At 35.9% G+C, this 18,653-nt stretch overlaps 2 protein-coding genes across 2 annotated transcripts in view; one reads left to right on the top strand and one right to left on the bottom strand.

Moving 5' to 3' along the window:
• The window catches only part of LOC102801335 (krev interaction trapped protein 1-like), a 36,545-nt gene extending 29,914 nt beyond the window's left edge, over positions 1-6,631 (top strand). Inside the window, exons 15-16 of the mRNA XM_085495948.1 lie at positions 1,244-1,366; positions 2,013-6,631. Of these exons, the coding sequence (XP_085352074.1) occupies positions 1,244-1,366; positions 2,013-2,111 (222 nt within the window). The 3' untranslated portion in view covers positions 2,112-6,631. The remainder of the gene's footprint in view (positions 1-1,243; positions 1,367-2,012) is intronic.
• Positions 6,632-10,211: 3,580 nt separating this feature from the next.
• Positions 10,212-16,552, bottom strand: LOC102803078 (caspase-8-like). Its single transcript, XM_006822377.2, has 3 exons — positions 16,347-16,552; positions 15,074-15,401; positions 10,212-10,891 (listed from the first exon to the last, which is right to left on the bottom strand). Exons 2-3 carry the CDS (start codon positions 15,321-15,323, stop codon positions 10,212-10,214), a joined length of 930 nt encoding a protein of 309 aa, XP_006822440.1. The 5' UTR covers positions 15,324-15,401; positions 16,347-16,552.
• Positions 16,553-18,653: the final 2,101 nt, after the last annotated feature.

Here is an 18,653-nt window from a genome sequence, read left to right as displayed (position 1 = left end):
TGGATTACATCTTATACGAGATGAGACAAGGGTAAGTGTTTTAGATAGAACTATAGAGGGCACTATTTACATGGAATCAACTCACTTGGATTACATCTTATACGAGATGAGACAAGGGTAAGTGTTTCAGATAGAACTGTAGAGGGCACTGTTTACATGGAATCAACTCACTTGGATTACATCTTATACAAGATGAGACAAGGGTAAGTGTTTTAGATAGAACTATAGAGGGCACTGTTTACATGGAATCAACTCACTTGGATTACATCTCATACAAGATGAGACAAGGGTAAGTGTTTTAGATAGAACTGTAGAGGGCACTGTTTACATGGAATCAACTCACTTGGATTACATCTTATACGAGATGAGACAAGGGTAAGTGTTTCAGATAGAACTGTAGAGGGCACTGTTTACATGGAATCAACTCACTTGGATTACATCTTATACAAGATGAGACAAGGGTAAGTGTTTTAGATACAACTATAGAGGGCACTGTTTACATGGAATTAACTCACTTGGATTACATCTTATACAAGATGAGACAAGGTTAAGTGTTTTAGATAGAACTGTAGAGGGCACTGTTTACATGGAATTAACTCACTTGGATTACATCTTATACAAGATGAGACAAGGGTAAGTGTTTCAGATAGAACTGTAGAGGGCACTGTTTACATGGAATTAACTCACTTGGATTACATCTTATACAAGATGAGACAAGGTTAAGTGTTTCAGATAGAACTGTAGAGGGCACTGTTTACATGGAATCAACTCACTTGGATTACATCTTATACAAGATGAGACAAGGGTAAGTGTTTTAGATAGAACTGTAGAGGGCACTGTTTACATGGAATTAACTCACTTGGATTACATCTTATACGAGATGAGACAAGGGTAAGTGTTTTTTGATACAATTATAGAGGGCACTGTTTACATCAGATTCAATTTACCCTCATTATTGCTTATATGAGTGAGACAAAAGTAAGTTAATTGGTCTAGATTCAGGAGATGTGATTTGTTTATTCATTAGAATAAAAGGCTGGTTGGCATCAAACATTAAAGATATTATTAACAGGTGTGAATGTAGAATTACTTTTCACTCTCAACCCTCATCCCAAATTATAAAATGCACAATTTATATCTCCTTATTTTATGTGAATTCAATGCCCCCCCCCCTCTCAATATACCTCTACTCAGTTTAAGAGTGCAACATCTATTGAAATTTATTTGTGTTTATTTTTCACAGAAAATGATTTACTCAGCAAGCTATGATGTTTTGAAATGGGAATGTGCAGTAAATAAAGCACACTTCAAACTTCGTTCCAAAAAAGATGGCCGACCAGTCACAATAACAATCAAAACAAAGCAGGTGAGTTGCTTCAATGAGTGAAACATTTGTTCATTGTTACACTATGTGTCAGCACTAGTACTTGCAATTTGCACATACAAAAAAAAAGTCAGAAGAGACAACAGTGACATTCAATGCCCAGAAACTGTCGCCCAGCACAAAAATTTATTCAAAAAAACAAAAACAAAAAAAAATTGTTCTCATTGGTCAATATTCAGTTTTATAACCATAGTCATTGGTAGTTGAATTCATATGATTGTAACATTATATCCTCATTGGTGCAGACTATTTTATATGATTGTAAAAACTGTTCTCATTGGTGCAGACTATTTTATATGATTGTAAAAACTGTTCTTATTGGGGCAGACCAATACATATGATCACTAATTGTTGTGTGGGTAAGTAAACACACTTTGGTTGATGGTTTAGTAGTTTATGTGATGTACACAGTAGAGACTGACTGGCATTTCGTAACCCAGTTCTTGACATAGTCAAGATTGACTTGATATAATAACCTAACTTTTGACACAGTAGAGACTGACTATGATATCACATCTAACTCTTTAAATCTCAGTACATAAGATGTGGCTGTCAATATCATCTCATGTCATCATAAGCATCTGTTGTAAATTTGTATAAATTGATTTTTATTTTGCTTTGCTCTCAGTCTGCAATAGTGTGTAATTTATTGGGAAAGATGTCAGGTCAGATGCCTGTGACCAATGTACAATCTAAACAACAAAAGAGAATGTCGCAACGAAGGTAACAAGAATAAGTTCAGTCAGCAGGAATGAACACGACAACAAGGAATGTTGCAATATGTATTTAAGGTACAGTCTGATCAATACAAAGAACATTAAAGCAACAAAGATCACTGTGATAAAATGCATGGACTATTACCAATGATAGTTTATTAACAATAGAAGAGAATATTATTGAAACTAGACCAGTTTACCATTAAACTTGTAATGAAAGTGATCCTTGTATCCAGGGTATTACTTGTAATGAGGGAGATCCTTGTATCCAGGGTATTACTTGCAATGAGAGTGATCCTTGTATCCAGGGTATTACTTGTAATGAGGGAGATCCTTGTATCCAGGGTATTACTTGTAATGAGGGTGATCCTTGTATCCAGGGTAATACTTGTAATGAGTGCGATCCTTGTATCCAGGGTATCACTTGTAATGAGAGTGATTCTTGTATCCAGGGTATTACTTGTAATGAGGGTGATCCTTGTATCCAGGGTATCACTTGTAATGAGAGTGATTCTTGTATCCAGGGTATTACTTGTAATGAGGGTGATCCTTGTATCCACGGTATTACTTGTAATGAGGGTGATCCTTGTATCCACGGTATTACTTGTAATGAGGATGGTATGGCATGTTATTCTCCAGTCTTCCTTATTATTTTCAATCAGTGACAGTAAATACAGTGAATAAATAAATGGTCTATATGTGAAATAATTTAATAATAAAAGCGACATTTTGTATATTTATGGATATTTCTGTGGAAATGCGACTGAAGCAATGCAATATAGTGAGATAAGTGTTCACTACAGTTGCACTTTCATATTTCTTCATGCAAGGAACAAAATAATAGTGTACTTAATGTGGTTTTCCCAGTATGTACTCTTACTAATGTATATAGTTTTAATATTTAGATTCAACTACAATGCCAAACCTACAAAACCTATAAATTTAGACCAATTTTGTGTTTCCAGAGTGTTAGCCCACAGAAAAACTATATGTATTACATATTTTATTTGATATTGGTTATGTGGCCATATGTGGCCATGGATAATTCAAAATCTCTTAACCATCAAATAACCAACCATCAAATCACCCAACCATCAAATCACCCAACCATCATATCATCCAACCATCTAATCACCAACCATCAAATCACCCTACCATCAAATCACCCAACTATCAAATCACCCAACCATCAAATCACCCAACCATCAAATCACCCTACCATCATATCATCCAACCATCAAATCACCCAACCATCAAATCACCCTACCATCAAATCACCCAACTATCATATCACCCAACCATCAAATCACCCTACCATCAAATCACCCAACCATCAAATCACCCAACCATCAAATCACCCAACCATCAAATCACCCAACCATCAAATCACCCTACCATCAAATCACCCAACTATCATATCACCCAACCATCAAATCACCCAACCATCAAATCACCCTACCATCATATCATCCAACCATCTAATCACCAACCATCAAATCACCCTACCATCAAATCACCCAACTATCAAATCACCCAACCATCAAATCACCCAACCATCATATCACCCAACCATCAAATCACCCAACCATCAAATCACCCAACCATCAAATCATCCAACCATCATATCACCCAATCATCAAATCATCCAACCATCATATCACCCAACCATCAAATCACCCAATCATCAAATCACCCAACCATCTAATCACCAACCATCAAATCACCCTACCATCAAATCACCCTACCATCAAATCACCCAACTATCAAATCACCCAACCATCAAATCACCCAACCATCAAATCACCCAACCATCAAATCATCCAACCATCATATCACCCAACCATCACCCAACCATCATATCACCCAACCATCATATCACCCAACCATCAAATCACCCAACCATCAAATCACCCAACCATCAAATCATCCAACCATCATATCACCCAACCATCAAATCACCCAACCATCATATCACCCAACCATCATATCACCCAACCATCAAATCACCCAACCATCAAATCACCCAACCATCAAATCACCCAACCATCATATCACCCAACCATCATATCACCCAACCATCATATCACCCAACCATCAAATCACCCAACTATCAAATCACCCAACCATCAAATCACCCAACCATCAAATCACCCAACCATCAAATCACCCAACCATCATATCACCCAACCATCAAATCACCCAACCATCAAATCACCCAACCATCAAATCATCCATCAAATCACCCAACCATCAAATCACCCAACCATCAAATCACCCAACCATCAAATCACCCAACCATCGAATCACCCAACCATCAAATCACCCAATTGCTACAGTAAAATGTCATTAAACAATGGAATTCTTATCCACACTGTTGTAGTGAATATTATAACATTTGCAATTGCAATGGGTAAAGTATAAACCTGCTAAACAGAACACCATACCTATGTTTCTGTTTTTTGTTTATAGAGGGTTTTTTTCAATAAGCTAGTCTATGAGAAAGTTGACAGGTTTAAAAAATGTTTCAGTTTTGGAAGTTTTTTCTCACTCCATTTCTGTTTTGTAATACGTTTATTCTGAGTCTAGTCATCTGAAAATTCTGTAAACTGAGTGTATGAGCAATAACATACGCATATTTACTTAGCATATTTTACAGTAATGTCATAAAAATACCATGTATTAGTGAGAAAAATGTGTTTGTTATTTTTTATGTTCTTCAAATAGAGAAAATACAGTTTTTAAATAGAAGAGGATAAAATACATAGTAACTGCATTGTTGTAGCAGGTATTTTATTGTGTCAGCCATTTTGTTTTACCATTCTTGTTAAACATTATTTAAATTGTGATATATGTGGAATCAATTAAAATGAAAATAATTAGTATATCAACATCCAGGAACTGTATTTCAGGAAATTTTAAAAGTAATTGTATATGTTGCCTTCATTTATTGTTGACTTGCCATTTTGGATACTGTAAAATTTGTATTAGAAACTGCAGCTTCTATTAAAATTGTACAAAGAAACAGAGGGGACGCAGCTTGTATTAGAGCATCTAAACATATGAGAAATGATGAATTTTTGGTTCTCAATTATTTAAAATTAATGGTAGCGACTTCTATTAGGGATACGGCTTCTAATACAGATTTTACGGTAATAGGGTACTAAAGAGTTGTTGTTTAGTACCTTCTCACCTCCAGTAAGAGATTTCATTGTACTTAAACTGTCAAAACATCCGTGTTTTGATTCACAACCAATAACATTATGTTTTATAAATAAATGGCCAATTACAAATCACTGAACTAACGAAAGGGGTTATCCTGATGAAGAAGAGTATTATTAAATTATTTGTGAATTTAATTTTCGCAATTTCCAAAGATATATTGCTTTATTTTAGTTTATTTTGAGTATTTATTTGGAGGGAACAATTCCCATTTGTAATTTCATATTTATCCTCTACACTCAGTGACCAATCACTGTTGGTGAGCCATTCATTGTGATAAATGACTCACTATTTTAGATGCAAGGTGAAGCAAAGGCTTCTGGGATAGTGGGAGTGCCTTCACTCTCCAGTCATGTGACCATGTAGTACTTTCATCGAGTACTTTCAGATTTTCAATTTTTCATTATGTAATATTTTTCTAGCAATTTGCTTAGAAGGCTTTCCGATCGTATTGTCATGTTCATTTACTTTTAGTTAACTATTGCATTGTAGACTATTCTCAACAGTCATTTTTATAGCAGAGAAACTATATTTATATTATAAGGTAGCAATACGTGAAATGAAAATTGAATTGTGATTAAGACATTCTCTACAAATTACTAAGCATGCTGCTATAACAAACTATACATCTTCTGAAAGTTTAGATATTGGCAGACACAGTAGTGTGTATTACCTGACAGTATCTGGCTGTCAATTTTGCTATTGTAGTTTTTTATTATTCTGGCTATTGAAAAACTATTTTTAAGTACTTTCAGTAATTTGAATGACCTGTAAATTACTCAGAACATTTGTAAGACTAGAAGACTGGAAGACATCTATGACAAAGTCGACACAGCGGTGCTGTTCATATTACTGATTGTCCGTTGGCGTCAACTTTACAATTTCAACTTCTTCTTCGAAACTGCAAGTCAGAATGTTTTCAAATTTGATATGCTAGTACCTTGGATGGTTCTTTCTTATTTCATGTCAAAATCTCAAATTCTCTATTTTTGGTGAATATTTTTGTCATTTTTGGTAAAAAGTGATATTTTCAACTACTTGTTAAAAACCGCAAGTCCATTTGTTTTGATATTACATATATAGGTACTACATGTGTACCTCTCTGGTACTAACAAACACTGGTACTAACAAACACTGGTACTAACAGCAGATGCACTATATGATATATACTATAGTAGTTTGCTTAGTAGTGTTTAGAGAATGTCTGGTTCACAAATGAATTTTCATCTGTTGCAACCTTGATGGCAGTCTTTTTTTAAATTCTCCACTGTAACATAAAAGCAGGAAAATAAAATCTAGTTTTTATCAATAATTCTTGTATTCATGGATTTATTTGTTTTCAACTTATTTGTGACTTACTCATTCATGTATTTTATTTGAATCCTCAAAATGTATGTGTTTTTCATTTGACAATGATGAGACAGATTAACTGCTCAGTGAAATCAAAACATTGATGTGTTCTGACCATGATAATAATGGGCTTCTTCACATTGATTGTGATGTCAGAGAATTGTGCACATCTTCTTCACATTGATTGTGATGTCAGAGAATTGTGCATATCTTTTTCACATTGATTGTGATGTTAGAGAATTGTGCATATCTTTTTCACATTGATTGTGATGTCAGAGAATTGTGCATATCTTCTTCACATTGATTGTGATGTCAGAGAATTGTGCATATCTTCTTCACATTGATTGTGATGTCAGAGAATTGTGCATATCTTTTTCACATTGATTGTGATGTCAGAGAATTGTGCATATCTTCTTCACATTGATTGTGATGTCAGAGAATTGTGCATATCTTCTTCACATTGATTGTGATGTCAGAGAATTGTGCATATCTTCTTTACATTGATTGTGATGTCAGAGAATTGTGCATATCCAACTCGTCATTGTATGTGCACATTCACTACAGGCTATTTCATACTGTCTTTTTTGGGGCAGTGTGATGTTGTGTAACAGGGAGTTGAATTTTGTGTTTTATTTGTTCATATATGTGCCTGTAATTTCAATTGAACCTTTTGTTTTGAACTAATTAGTCCCTGTTCAGGCATAGCCTGAAAGGTGACTATTATTTCTGGTTTCCTTCCGTCCACCCCTATTTATGTCTCCAACAACAACAGATATCAATAAAACTTGGCAGGTTGATGAACAAGTTTCTGTCGATTATGCATGTAATTTTTTTTCCAGATCTGAAAATCCTAAGTGGGTCGTTTTCACGATTTTCATCCAAAACTACCTCTTCGCACTGTACTGAGAGAACAACTGAGCATGCTCAGAATAAATATTTAGCTTTAATAGATTGTAATGCTAGGATTTTAGTGATGTCATGACCTGGTCATTCCTTGATCTAAATCAGTGACAGATGGGTCATACCATTACCAATCTCAGTAGAAAATGTAGAGGGGTGTCAGGGCTACATTTTGATGGGAATTATAGTGGTGATAATGAAACAAGCCCAGGTCCTGGTAATATACAAAGACCTGAATTAACAAAGAAGTCAAGTTGTTATTAAAGGTACATCAAGGTTTACTCAGATTTATGAATGCAGTTTCTTGAGCATGTATGAGACATGTATGTTTGCAGATGTTCCATGTATTATTTTAACATGTGTATTTTATAATTAAATAACTGGGACTGTGACATTCATGTCTTTTTTCTTAGAATTTTCTAATGAGATGACAACATTTGTCAAATACATTGTCACTCTAGCATACTGATAATGTCATTACCAGTCTTAAAAAATTAAGTAGAATTATATTTGTTTTGAAAAATGCTTGATTTACAATGTTCTTACTTTGTATCTTTATTTTATCATGGTATGCAGGGTAGAAATCAAAAGTGTTCACACTAATTATCATAAAAGAATATCAAACTATATATTTTATGAAAGCTCATATTCACACTAATTAAAAATCTATGTAACATTAGTTACAACCTTTATGTGGTCATGTGACTGCTAAGTAAATAAATGCTTTATTTTAGATTCAAATGAGTACTGTGAAGAAAATAAAAAGGAAATGACAATTATTGGATTGAATAAAACATGAGAAACATAACAGTAACATATTACTACAGTACATATAGTGTTATTTAAGGAAATGAATATTAATTAATTTTGTTGTGTGTTGTTACGATGACTTCATTTTTCTTGTCCACTTTTGGTCAGAATTGTTCACACCTAAGATGTAGCAAGTATTTTTCACTCAAAATATTCAGATACATTATTGCATTGCATGACTTTTATACTCACTGTTACCATACAAACAAAATATTGTACATTATTAGTTTGTAACCATGCATTATAATAAGTACGCCCAAGTGCCTTAATGAGGCATTCACAATTATATAAAAACAAAAACTATATTATTGGAAGCTGTATCAGCAGAAATAACAACATATATATATATATATATCAGGAAGAACAGAAATAAAGTCAAGTAAATTAGAGTCTTTAAAACTATACTGTTGATGCATGACTTAAGTTTATGGATTCAATAGAATACTGTATTTCTTTCATTCGTGTCAGATGTCTATAAACAATTGCATTGGTGATAACTTAGGGTAATGTAAGACTTGGAAGTGTGACAAAAGTTGGAGACGATATCCTAAGGATTCATTCTTTGTAATATGTTTACAAGAGAAGAACGGTAACACTTATAATGTCATGACAAGTACATCTAAGGGCAGACAGGTTGTTGGTATTAGAAACACCACAACTTAGTATTGGGTTACATATATAAAGTTTTGGTCAGAGGCGAGTAAATTAATCGAGTCGTGTAGATTTATTCTTCCTGAATTGCTTGTCTTCTGATTAGTTTATAAATTACAGAATAAAGTACAATAAATAAAGTAAAGTATAACCTTGTACCCTACAATATAGTAAAATCTTTGGTACAAAAACTACTGTAAAATGACTAATTTTCACTGGGTTTAAATTTCACTGATTTACCATTTCAGGCATATTCAGTGGGTTTTAAATTCACGGTTTTATCATTTAGATAATGTGTTCTATGCTAAATTTTACATATTCACTGGGTTTTATTTAGCGCATTTTCCAGTCAGCGAAATAAGCCAAATTAAAACCCAGTGAATAATTAATCCCTTTACAGTATATTCATTCAGAGCTACACTAATTAGAGCTCTCTAACGACGAAGCATTTTCGTGATGCAAATAAGTTTAATATTAAGGCGTAGAAAACATATTGATCTGTAATCGATACAAAAAATCATGACTAAATACAGTTGTCACTGTGAACGACATTGCAAGCTTTCAACAATCCACGTAATTTCGACATCACAGCCGCATTTTGTCGCCAGAGGGCGCTACTTAAAGGAAAGGCAGATTTCTTAGAAATTCCTAACCCGGCTGATGTTTGAATTTGTTTGTTGTCTGACATGAGCGTTGCTGTTTAACTGTGTTATATAACATTTTTGGTGAAAAATGGAATGAAGAACAGAAAAAAATCCTGTCCCAGGTCACCAGAGACAGCTGTCTTTATGGGAACAACTTGGTCTGAAACACAAATATTAACATTATGAATCTCTCGGTGTTCATTATTTACCAGACGAATCATGACTGTGATTTAAATGTAAAATGACTGACAATAAAAAAAAGTTTATTGCTTTCTGGTTAGTTCAATAATTACTGACTATTTTTAACTCACATACAATCCTAGTAGTACGCGTTGGCTGTCGCCCTCAGTGGTAGGAATATCCCATTATTATACTATTATTACATGGTAGTTCAGCTCTCTCAATTTCTCATTCAGTCGTTGCTAGTACCAGCCAAGAGGAATGGTTGCGGTTTTCGTCAGTTGTCAGGGAATGTTTGTAACGAGCAGGCAAGAAAGTGTGCTAAGTTAACTACAAAATTTCTTCGTAAAGTAATGTTTATTTGCCGTGACACGCCCTCTGCGGTGAACTCTTGAGAACAAACAACTTCTTCAAAGTAGATTTGAGTGAGAGGCATATTTTAGATCTACTGTCACCATAGTGACAAAGCTCCATGTGCAAGTCATTTATAATCTTCAAAACATCGTGCGTATCACGTGACCTGCGTTTAATATCATCACATAAATGCAACATGTAAGTTGATTCGTTGACAGGGGCAGTCTTGCCTGCGTAGGTGCAGTTAGCCAATAGAAAGTCGGGATCATCCGTCTGCAGAGAATCCGTATCCAGTTGCCTTGACAACTTAACCTCGCAGCTCGAATTGAGAGAGTAGCCAGTAAATGCAATGTGTATCCATTCTCTATGATTCAACACATGTTCTGACCTTACTTTGTGTCCGGGAAAGCACTCTATGAAAAACAGTTTAGGTTTATTGTGTAAAGTTGGTGATCTGCAACCAGTGAAGTTGTCGATGAATTCTTGTAAACTCACAGCAATACCATCACTGCCGTAGACATGCGCAGCTGTACCACGTGACATGATACAACAAATGAACGAGTCGTATGCACTGTGATTCTTTCTACTGTAAGTTTCTGACTTTTGTATCAACTGTTCTGACGTCACATCCGGGTAGATACAAACAATGTATCCAAGTGCTGTGAAGAGACTATACAGTTGATCTGGAAAAACAAACAAGAAAAACAACACAATTATGCAATTATTGGTATGTCAAAATATAATTAAAGACGCAGTTCGTTTTTTTTTTTAGTTTTTTATTCGATCTAGCAATTTATGGTCTAAAACCGTTATCGGGCACATAGCTTGTGACTTTCATGTCATCCAGGGGTATATAATGAGATGCATAACGGAGGGTGCAAAAGGTGCAAACAAAAAACTAGACTTCAACAAAGAAATTTGGAATGATAAATAAGGTCACACCGACTTAATTTTATGGATGACATCCGCGCGCGCATAAAAAAAAAAAAAAAAAAAAAAAAAAATCTCCGACGACGAGTCTCCACAGAACGGTTTTCTGTCCTGAACTTGCCGACTCATATTGTCGCAAAGCGCCGACTTGTCGTAAAACTCGTTTTGGACTACCTCAAAACCAAACTTCGCACAGTTAGATGCGCGTTACGTAAAGCGCAAAGACCTATGGGAAGGAAATTGTCTCTAAACATGCCAATTTTTTCATAAATGATCCAATATGGCGACCACACCACCAAAATACGTAAGCATAAAAGTTCAGAGGTATAAGGGAGGGATTGTTGTGGACTGCAATTGACGTTGGCCTGGGAGGTATGACGTTTACACAGCTGTACGATGAGCGGAATGGGAGAGGAATGGAGGTGTATGGTGGCCTAAAAGTCGGTCAGACGACAAGTCAGTTCGGTTGCTTTGTCTGCATTGAAGTCGACAAAACTGCAACAAAAGCCCCACAGCCGAAGTCCCCTTTTGGGGTGAAGAAAAGTTCCTTATTATTTTTTTTTTTTCATTTTCTGATTAGGATAATTTACTTGCACACACAGTCAGTAATATTTTGATCATATGACAAATTTTCATCAAGATACATGTACATAATTTTCTGCATTCAAATTTTTGTTGACTCTCTGTTGGTGTTTTTTTACAATATCGAGCCTCTTATAATTTGTTACATAGTTGAAGTAGTTCTAGAGCATTTGTGTCTACACTTAGTCTATCTGAAGTGTCACTTTCAAAGCTGTAGTTTGAATGTCAAAGAAGTTAATTTCCAGGTTGCTGTTGACAAACTTATTGTTCATTTTTTTTTTTTCAATACAACACAGTAAATTTTTCTTTATTATTGAGTTGATGTGTATGCCTTTGGCAAAGCTAACATCTGCCTTATCCTCTTGCCTTTTCAAAATCAAAAGTGATGATACCTGTGACAGTAATACAGTACGAAATGTGTACATCAACATGTGCCTCCTACAAATTAAGACTTGTTGTTTTTTGATACACTGCGGTTCAATTCGTAATAATAGCTCCGTAGTCCTGTGATTTTAGCAACATTTTTTTTTTTTTTGGCAGGATTTTTTTTTTCGTCCTCTCGCATTAGTTTTGGGGTCTTCAGAGGATGTCATCCATAAAAATAAATCAGTGTGGCCTAAGTTGAAGAAAATATTGAGATGGCATTACAAATAAAAAACACAGGATTGCTCTGACAAGGTTTGGAGTATCGGCACATTTCTTACTAGTTGAATCTGGGAGACATTCAGAGATTAAGAGAAAAGAAAGACTATGTAAAATCTATGATTGTAACAAGATTGGAGATGAAAAACATTATCTATTTCATTGTCAAAATAGAATCATCTAAGAATGTAGGAAGAAATTTCTCTATTTATGAGCCACTTTTTACAAATTTCAGTATTGACGATCTATTCTTAGAAATTCTCCCCAGTTGTGACAACTTAAGTTTATCTTTTCCAACATTGTTTTAGTCTTGTAGTGAATGTCTTTTGCTTTTTTGGACATTACATTACTGCGCGTTCCAAATAAAATATCTTATCGTATTGTATTGTATTGTATCGTGTCGTGTCATATCATATCGTGAGATACATATCTTATGATATATAATGAGATACAGATCCAGGGATATCAATAAGATACAGATCCAGGGGCCTATAATATCGTACATGGTTATAATGAGTGGCAATGCTTTGCGAATAAATTACAATAATCCATACAAAGGATTTCTTTCACCATGACGTCATGCGCATTTAATTCATTTTAACGACGCCGTTTATAGCTGTATGGGTTTTTAATGTGCACGTGGTAAGCACTGTATATGTTGTACACGTGCAACTATCAGAGATTCCCATTACAGCCAACAAAGGTAATTACCTCACGTGACGCGGTCATATCAATAACTATGACATGATTCAGGACTGCGCCGTTTATACGATTTCTTGTATATAACTACAAACAATGTACTAGTAAAAGCCACGTCTGATTGCTGCGTTTTGTGTTTATGTTTTTAGATTGGAGACAACCCAATAATACTGGTATTTGGAACATGTGTTGTGATATTAACTCGTTAACACTCGCCGCTTTGATGATGAGTGAATTTACCATAATATCAATCAAGTTGTTCTCAGTGCAATAGCGGAATAAGTCTAATAATTTAGTTTGTTGGTTTGTTTCTATTATTAACATAATGCAAGTTCCGCCGATTTGTCCTTTTTCATGTATTGATTATTCACAATGTAACAACTGGCCCGCTCTTTTTTTTTTTTTTTTACAAATAATGAGATATTCTCATGTTTTTCTACCTGCAATTTCTTTTTGAATTACATAATTGTCATTAAATAATTCAAGATATTACTATCCACAGGTTTCCCGTCGAAGATGGATAATATTCTGTAACGAACGTCATTGTCAATAACGGGACACACATTTTCGGATACTAGTACTTGAAATGGTGACGTAATATCCGATATAACGACGGTAAATGCGGATATCCGGTAAAGTGATCGTGAAATGATTTCAACAAAGTTCTCCACACACTATATGAACTGTTATGTTTGAATATGACCTCATAAAGATGACCGAATCTTACCCAAATATTGTTTTATACACAATTGCATGGGCGAAGTGACCCTAAACAAGGCCAATGTCACTGAAAATGTGTTACGTAGGCTTAAGGTCGAGTAGACGCCATTTCGTTAAAATCGGTCACGTGATGGACCTGTGAAAATTATGATGCACGACGCACAATATTAAGAGAAATGACTCATAAAATTGTCAGTAATAGGCCATCAGAGAGAGGATTAGCCCCGATAAACTGTCATTTTGTATCGTAATCCTAAGGTTCGCTTGACAAAACTTGATTTCAACAGAGAGCTGAAGACAACCCTGCGTCATTTTTTTTTTCACTAACAAGTGATTTAAAGCGCGGCAGTCGTCGCGCTGCGCATGTGCGACATTTGTGTTGATAAACATTGATTTTCCCACAATCCAATGCGCTCTTCTAATGGAAATCACAAGTATGAGGTTTTACCTGGGCGCGACTTGCACTAATTACCAACCATCTAAAATACCTAGTTAAAGCTTCGCAACGTCTCAGTTTGTACTCGTTGATCTGCGCAACAGTTAAAGTCGCCATCTTTGTTTATATGAGACCCATATAACTCACGCATGCGTGGCGCGACTACTACCAGTCTTTAATGTAAAACGTCGGTATATAGTGCGTGTGCTTTGCTTTTAGGAACCACATTTCGTCGATGAACGTTACAAATTGGCACAGGAAATAATTTATTAAAAATAAAAATTGGAGAATAAGGATCACTATTTATAGCTATTGCCGCTTTAATGATCTACTAATAATAAATCAAACAAAACAAAACCGTGACAGATGCGAAGTTTAATATATTTTCAAAATACCGTGGCAATGTAATGTTTGACGTAAAATGCAGATATTCCGATATTTCCGATGTTTTGAAGCTGTAGTTCTCGGTATTATTCGGTATTATTCGGAGTATTCCGGACATTCTAATGGCATGTGTTAAACAAAGTATGACGACGACGGTGACGTATTCCGGTACCGGGTTAATTCCCAAATATATTTTATCTATAGCCAACAAGTTTTCATATTTTCTAATCAACATTACTTATGGTGGATGGATAAATAGGAAACGCCACTGATTTAAACGAAATGCATTCTGTGGATGCTGTGGACGAAATGCAAATTGGTTGTACATGTAAACAGTTTAATTTTTATCGCTGCGCATTTTTGGTGCCTCGCCAAATTCAGTAAATTAAAGTGCTGGGTTTACAACATTCCACCTTCTTTACTTTGATAGTCGTGGCCAGCAGGCAAAGCATGCCGGAAACGTGTAACTTACCCGCTTCATACTTGACATTTGGTAAATCCTTTAACTGTACACTGCTTGGATTATCCGGGTCTTTGTTGAAATGTACATTAGCGATAATAACAGCCAAACCACGAAGGCTTCTATTCATTGCGTACTGTGGACTATCACTTCGACCTCCACGAGACGTTAACACCGTGCGATCCATCCCTGCACTGTCTAATTCGGTAGAACCCTTAGCATTATTGTAATCGTACACCACAACTTGGTCCGAATTCATCATCCTGTGTGAACGTTGTACTTATATCGTTGTTGTAATCTTAACAGAGTGACTATTAACGTCTTACTTGTCAGCATGTCACTAAAAATAACAGAGAGGTATTTTAGAAGACAATTAATGAAAGACTATAATCCGACTGGATTTTCTCCGACTTAACCCAGTTGCGTAGCAATAATGAATTCCACTTATGGGTCAAATATCATGTTTTTTTCTCTCTGTGCGGACGTGGAAATCAACTCCATTTTCTGCTTGTTGATTTCATCGGGACAATAAATGATATATTTTAATCGACTTTGGCAACGTGTAGTGAACTGTGATATGTTCATTTAATAACAATGGCCACATACTTTACGTAGTGAGCGAAAAAACAGTGACACGGTGTCAGCTAAATATGTATCTGCCCAAGGCGAACAGATACGTATACTTACCAGTACATATGTAAGTGTATGTAGCATTGTGCGCAGTCTTAATTCCGAGTAAAATGGAATTCTCCTTAGGCAAAGTGAACTAAAGCCAGGTAAAGCGTTTCAAAAAGTATCTCTCAAGTAAAAATATACAGCCGAGGCTCGTTCCCATGATCCACCTATCTAAGTCTGACAATGTGATTGAGTATAACTCACTGTTAAAACTAAACACGAACATATTTTCTAGTATTTTCCTGTTCATATCATTACTGTTGTATAAATTCACGTTTCCATAGCAACGTCGACAACTGCGCTATGATGATAGTAATACTTACATATGTATTTAGCAACGAACGTGACTGAAAATACGTAGAATAATACCTCTATGCATCTAACACATATGTGATATTTCGTATATCCACCGTCTCAGCGGAACCACGCGTGTCTGGCCTATTTTGCCACACGGCGACCATGCCATGACAACCTACTCGCCTGCACACTGAGATACAGTATAAGCCGTACGATAAAATGTTTCTATTTCTCTTACCAAACTTGTCTCACTTCTGGGAGCGTTTAGTATGTGCCACGGTTCTGACAAGGGGTCCAACGTGACCGCACTCACCTATGTAATCTGTCGTATCCACAGTGTATATACCTGTGTTCTTCCCAATTACCATCTAACAGGATCAGCGAATGCCAGTTATACTTTTATCGGGTTGGTTTCCTCCGGGGTCTTATCCCAGCGTCACTGTAGGCGCCGACTGCGAAAAGTTCGTATTTCTTTGTTAACACGTATCTTACAGCACGTTCCGATGCGGCACAAGAGGACGCTGTTATATAAAGACCGCTTTCATGTACAGTGTCTATGCAGGCACTGTTAAGTTAGGAGTTAAAACTTACTGACATTACTAAGTTAATTCATTGTCAAGTTGAGTTAGCTTTTTCCATGACACATTCGTGTTATGTGATGGACGATATTGTGTCACCATGGTAATACGATGTTAATTTATCCAGCTGCCGTTGACATTTAATTGTCCTTCACTCACATAGGAACTCAGCGTATTTGATATTGTCAGATCGTTGACAATACAGACATGCTGAGCAAGCAAGTAATGACAGACATTCTCCAATAGTATAGTGTGACAAATCACTGGCTTGCAAATAAAATGACGCTTTCTTCAGTTTTTTGCCGCCGTGACGTCATGCTGGTTCACTGAAGGTGCAACGCGCGAGTCAATAACTAAAACATTAAGTATTTAAAGAAGGTACAACGGGAATTAAGAAAAAACATCTCTCTTTTAGAAGAAATACAGTCCGTCCAGTAGGTGATATTCATTAATGTGACCCGAATATCGTTAACAGGGAGGAAATAACGTACCGGCAGTCATTATTACGGTGCACACAAGCAACATACGATAATAACTAATCTCACTGCAGATTCCAACCGACCTCCTCGACAAATATAATAGCATCTACCTTTAGTTGATTCTTGCCGTAATTTCATTTACGACCCTTTCTAGACACAAAAACCACTTACATCGACTTCCACTCTCCCAAATTTGAAATAATCTCCAAAATGGGTCTTTTTTTAATTTGATTTTTATGGATGAATATATCCATAAAACTTTGGCAAAACACAAAACAGTTGCCATTACATTCAGAAAATGTTTACGTAATGAAAAGTTCCTCCATGGAGAACGCCTGCGGTCTATCTGCACCGCAGAACTTAGCTAGGGGTTGCGCTCCAGAAAGTTGCGTGGAGGTTTTCTTCGTCAATTCACGCTGCTTTCATACTTTACATCCATATTTTGTAGTCACCCAAATCTTGGGTTTAACACAAACGTCTAAGTGAATGAACATAACACGACTCGGTGGTGGTCCTCGTGTTGTGTTCGATATAGGTCCCATGGCGACGAGTAAAATGAATGTAAGATCATTATATTTACAGCTATATTCTCTCATGGGACTATTAATATGGGAATTATTTTAATGTCTGAATAATTTGTGCGAAATGTTCAAAGATTTTCACAGATTGGCCGACCGCAGTGATTTGTGGAAGACGTGATTCTTTTTGAATCTACAGACTTAACACAATTGAAACACTTGAAAATAGAATTGGAATAAAAGTCTGCTAGGAAATCGAAACAATCGCCAGCATTCGGACGCCATGAAAATCACTTTATTTTATTTCCCGTAATCTTCAAGTTGGCAAAATTGGACCATGCACCATTTCACTTGGTTATTTTGAGAGCGCGGCTTTTATATACTTTTCTTACCGTGGTAATGTGTCTGTGTCAACGTACGAATTGGCGTTCTTGCTGGCTGTATTTGTATCTGTACAGTTCCTACTAGAAATGAACGACTATTATGCACGAGCGTAACCCTATCCCCATATAATACACGCAAACATGCATCAACACGGATCGTTTGCAGTCTTAACTTCAAATATGCGCTCCTGTTTAATTATCGAACAGCCTGAGTCTGGAAGTTTGTGGGGATTTACAATGCTCCACCAGGCCACCCTTCCCACGGACCCGCCTCTTTCACATAATATAGCCCGTACGATGATATTTACGGTCCTAAAACAGAGGTGGCTGAAACGAATACTCATGGAAAGACTATAATATAATGTATATACAGTAACACTATTCTCAGTAATAGGAATGAACGGAATATAGGTATGACGTAACAAACCTGAGTAGTCAATAAGCTGTACTTTTCTCAGCTAGACGTCACTATCCTCGACTACTATACTAGTACCTATCAACTTCACTGTAGTTATTTTTTATATAATCCGGTAAATATATTCTTATCTGTTTAATCTTTACACTGGTGTCAAATCGACCTCTCCCCAACAACCTCACAAGTCTGTATTGATTTATCGTAATTCAAACGTGTGGGTCAAAGGACAAATGGCGTTTTTTGTTGT

This window comes from Saccoglossus kowalevskii, chromosome 22 (genome assembly GCF_978046115.1).
Source record: "Saccoglossus kowalevskii chromosome 22, keSacKowa6.1, whole genome shotgun sequence".
NCBI lineage: Eukaryota > Metazoa > Hemichordata > Enteropneusta > Harrimaniidae > Saccoglossus > Saccoglossus kowalevskii.
The sequence above is the reverse complement of the archived record's forward strand: the minus strand, read 5'-3'. Positions and strand labels throughout refer to the sequence as shown.

Excerpts from the sequence above, each read along its gene's own strand:
- LOC102803078 (XM_006822377.2), bottom strand. The coding sequence starts at position 15,323 with ATGATGAATTCGGACCAAGTTGTGGTGTACGATTACAATAATGCTAAG. Across the intron at positions 10,892-15,073 it reads AAATGTCAAGTATGAAGCGG|ATCAACTGTATAGTCTCTTC; the intron begins GTAAGTTACACG and ends TTGTTTTTCCAG.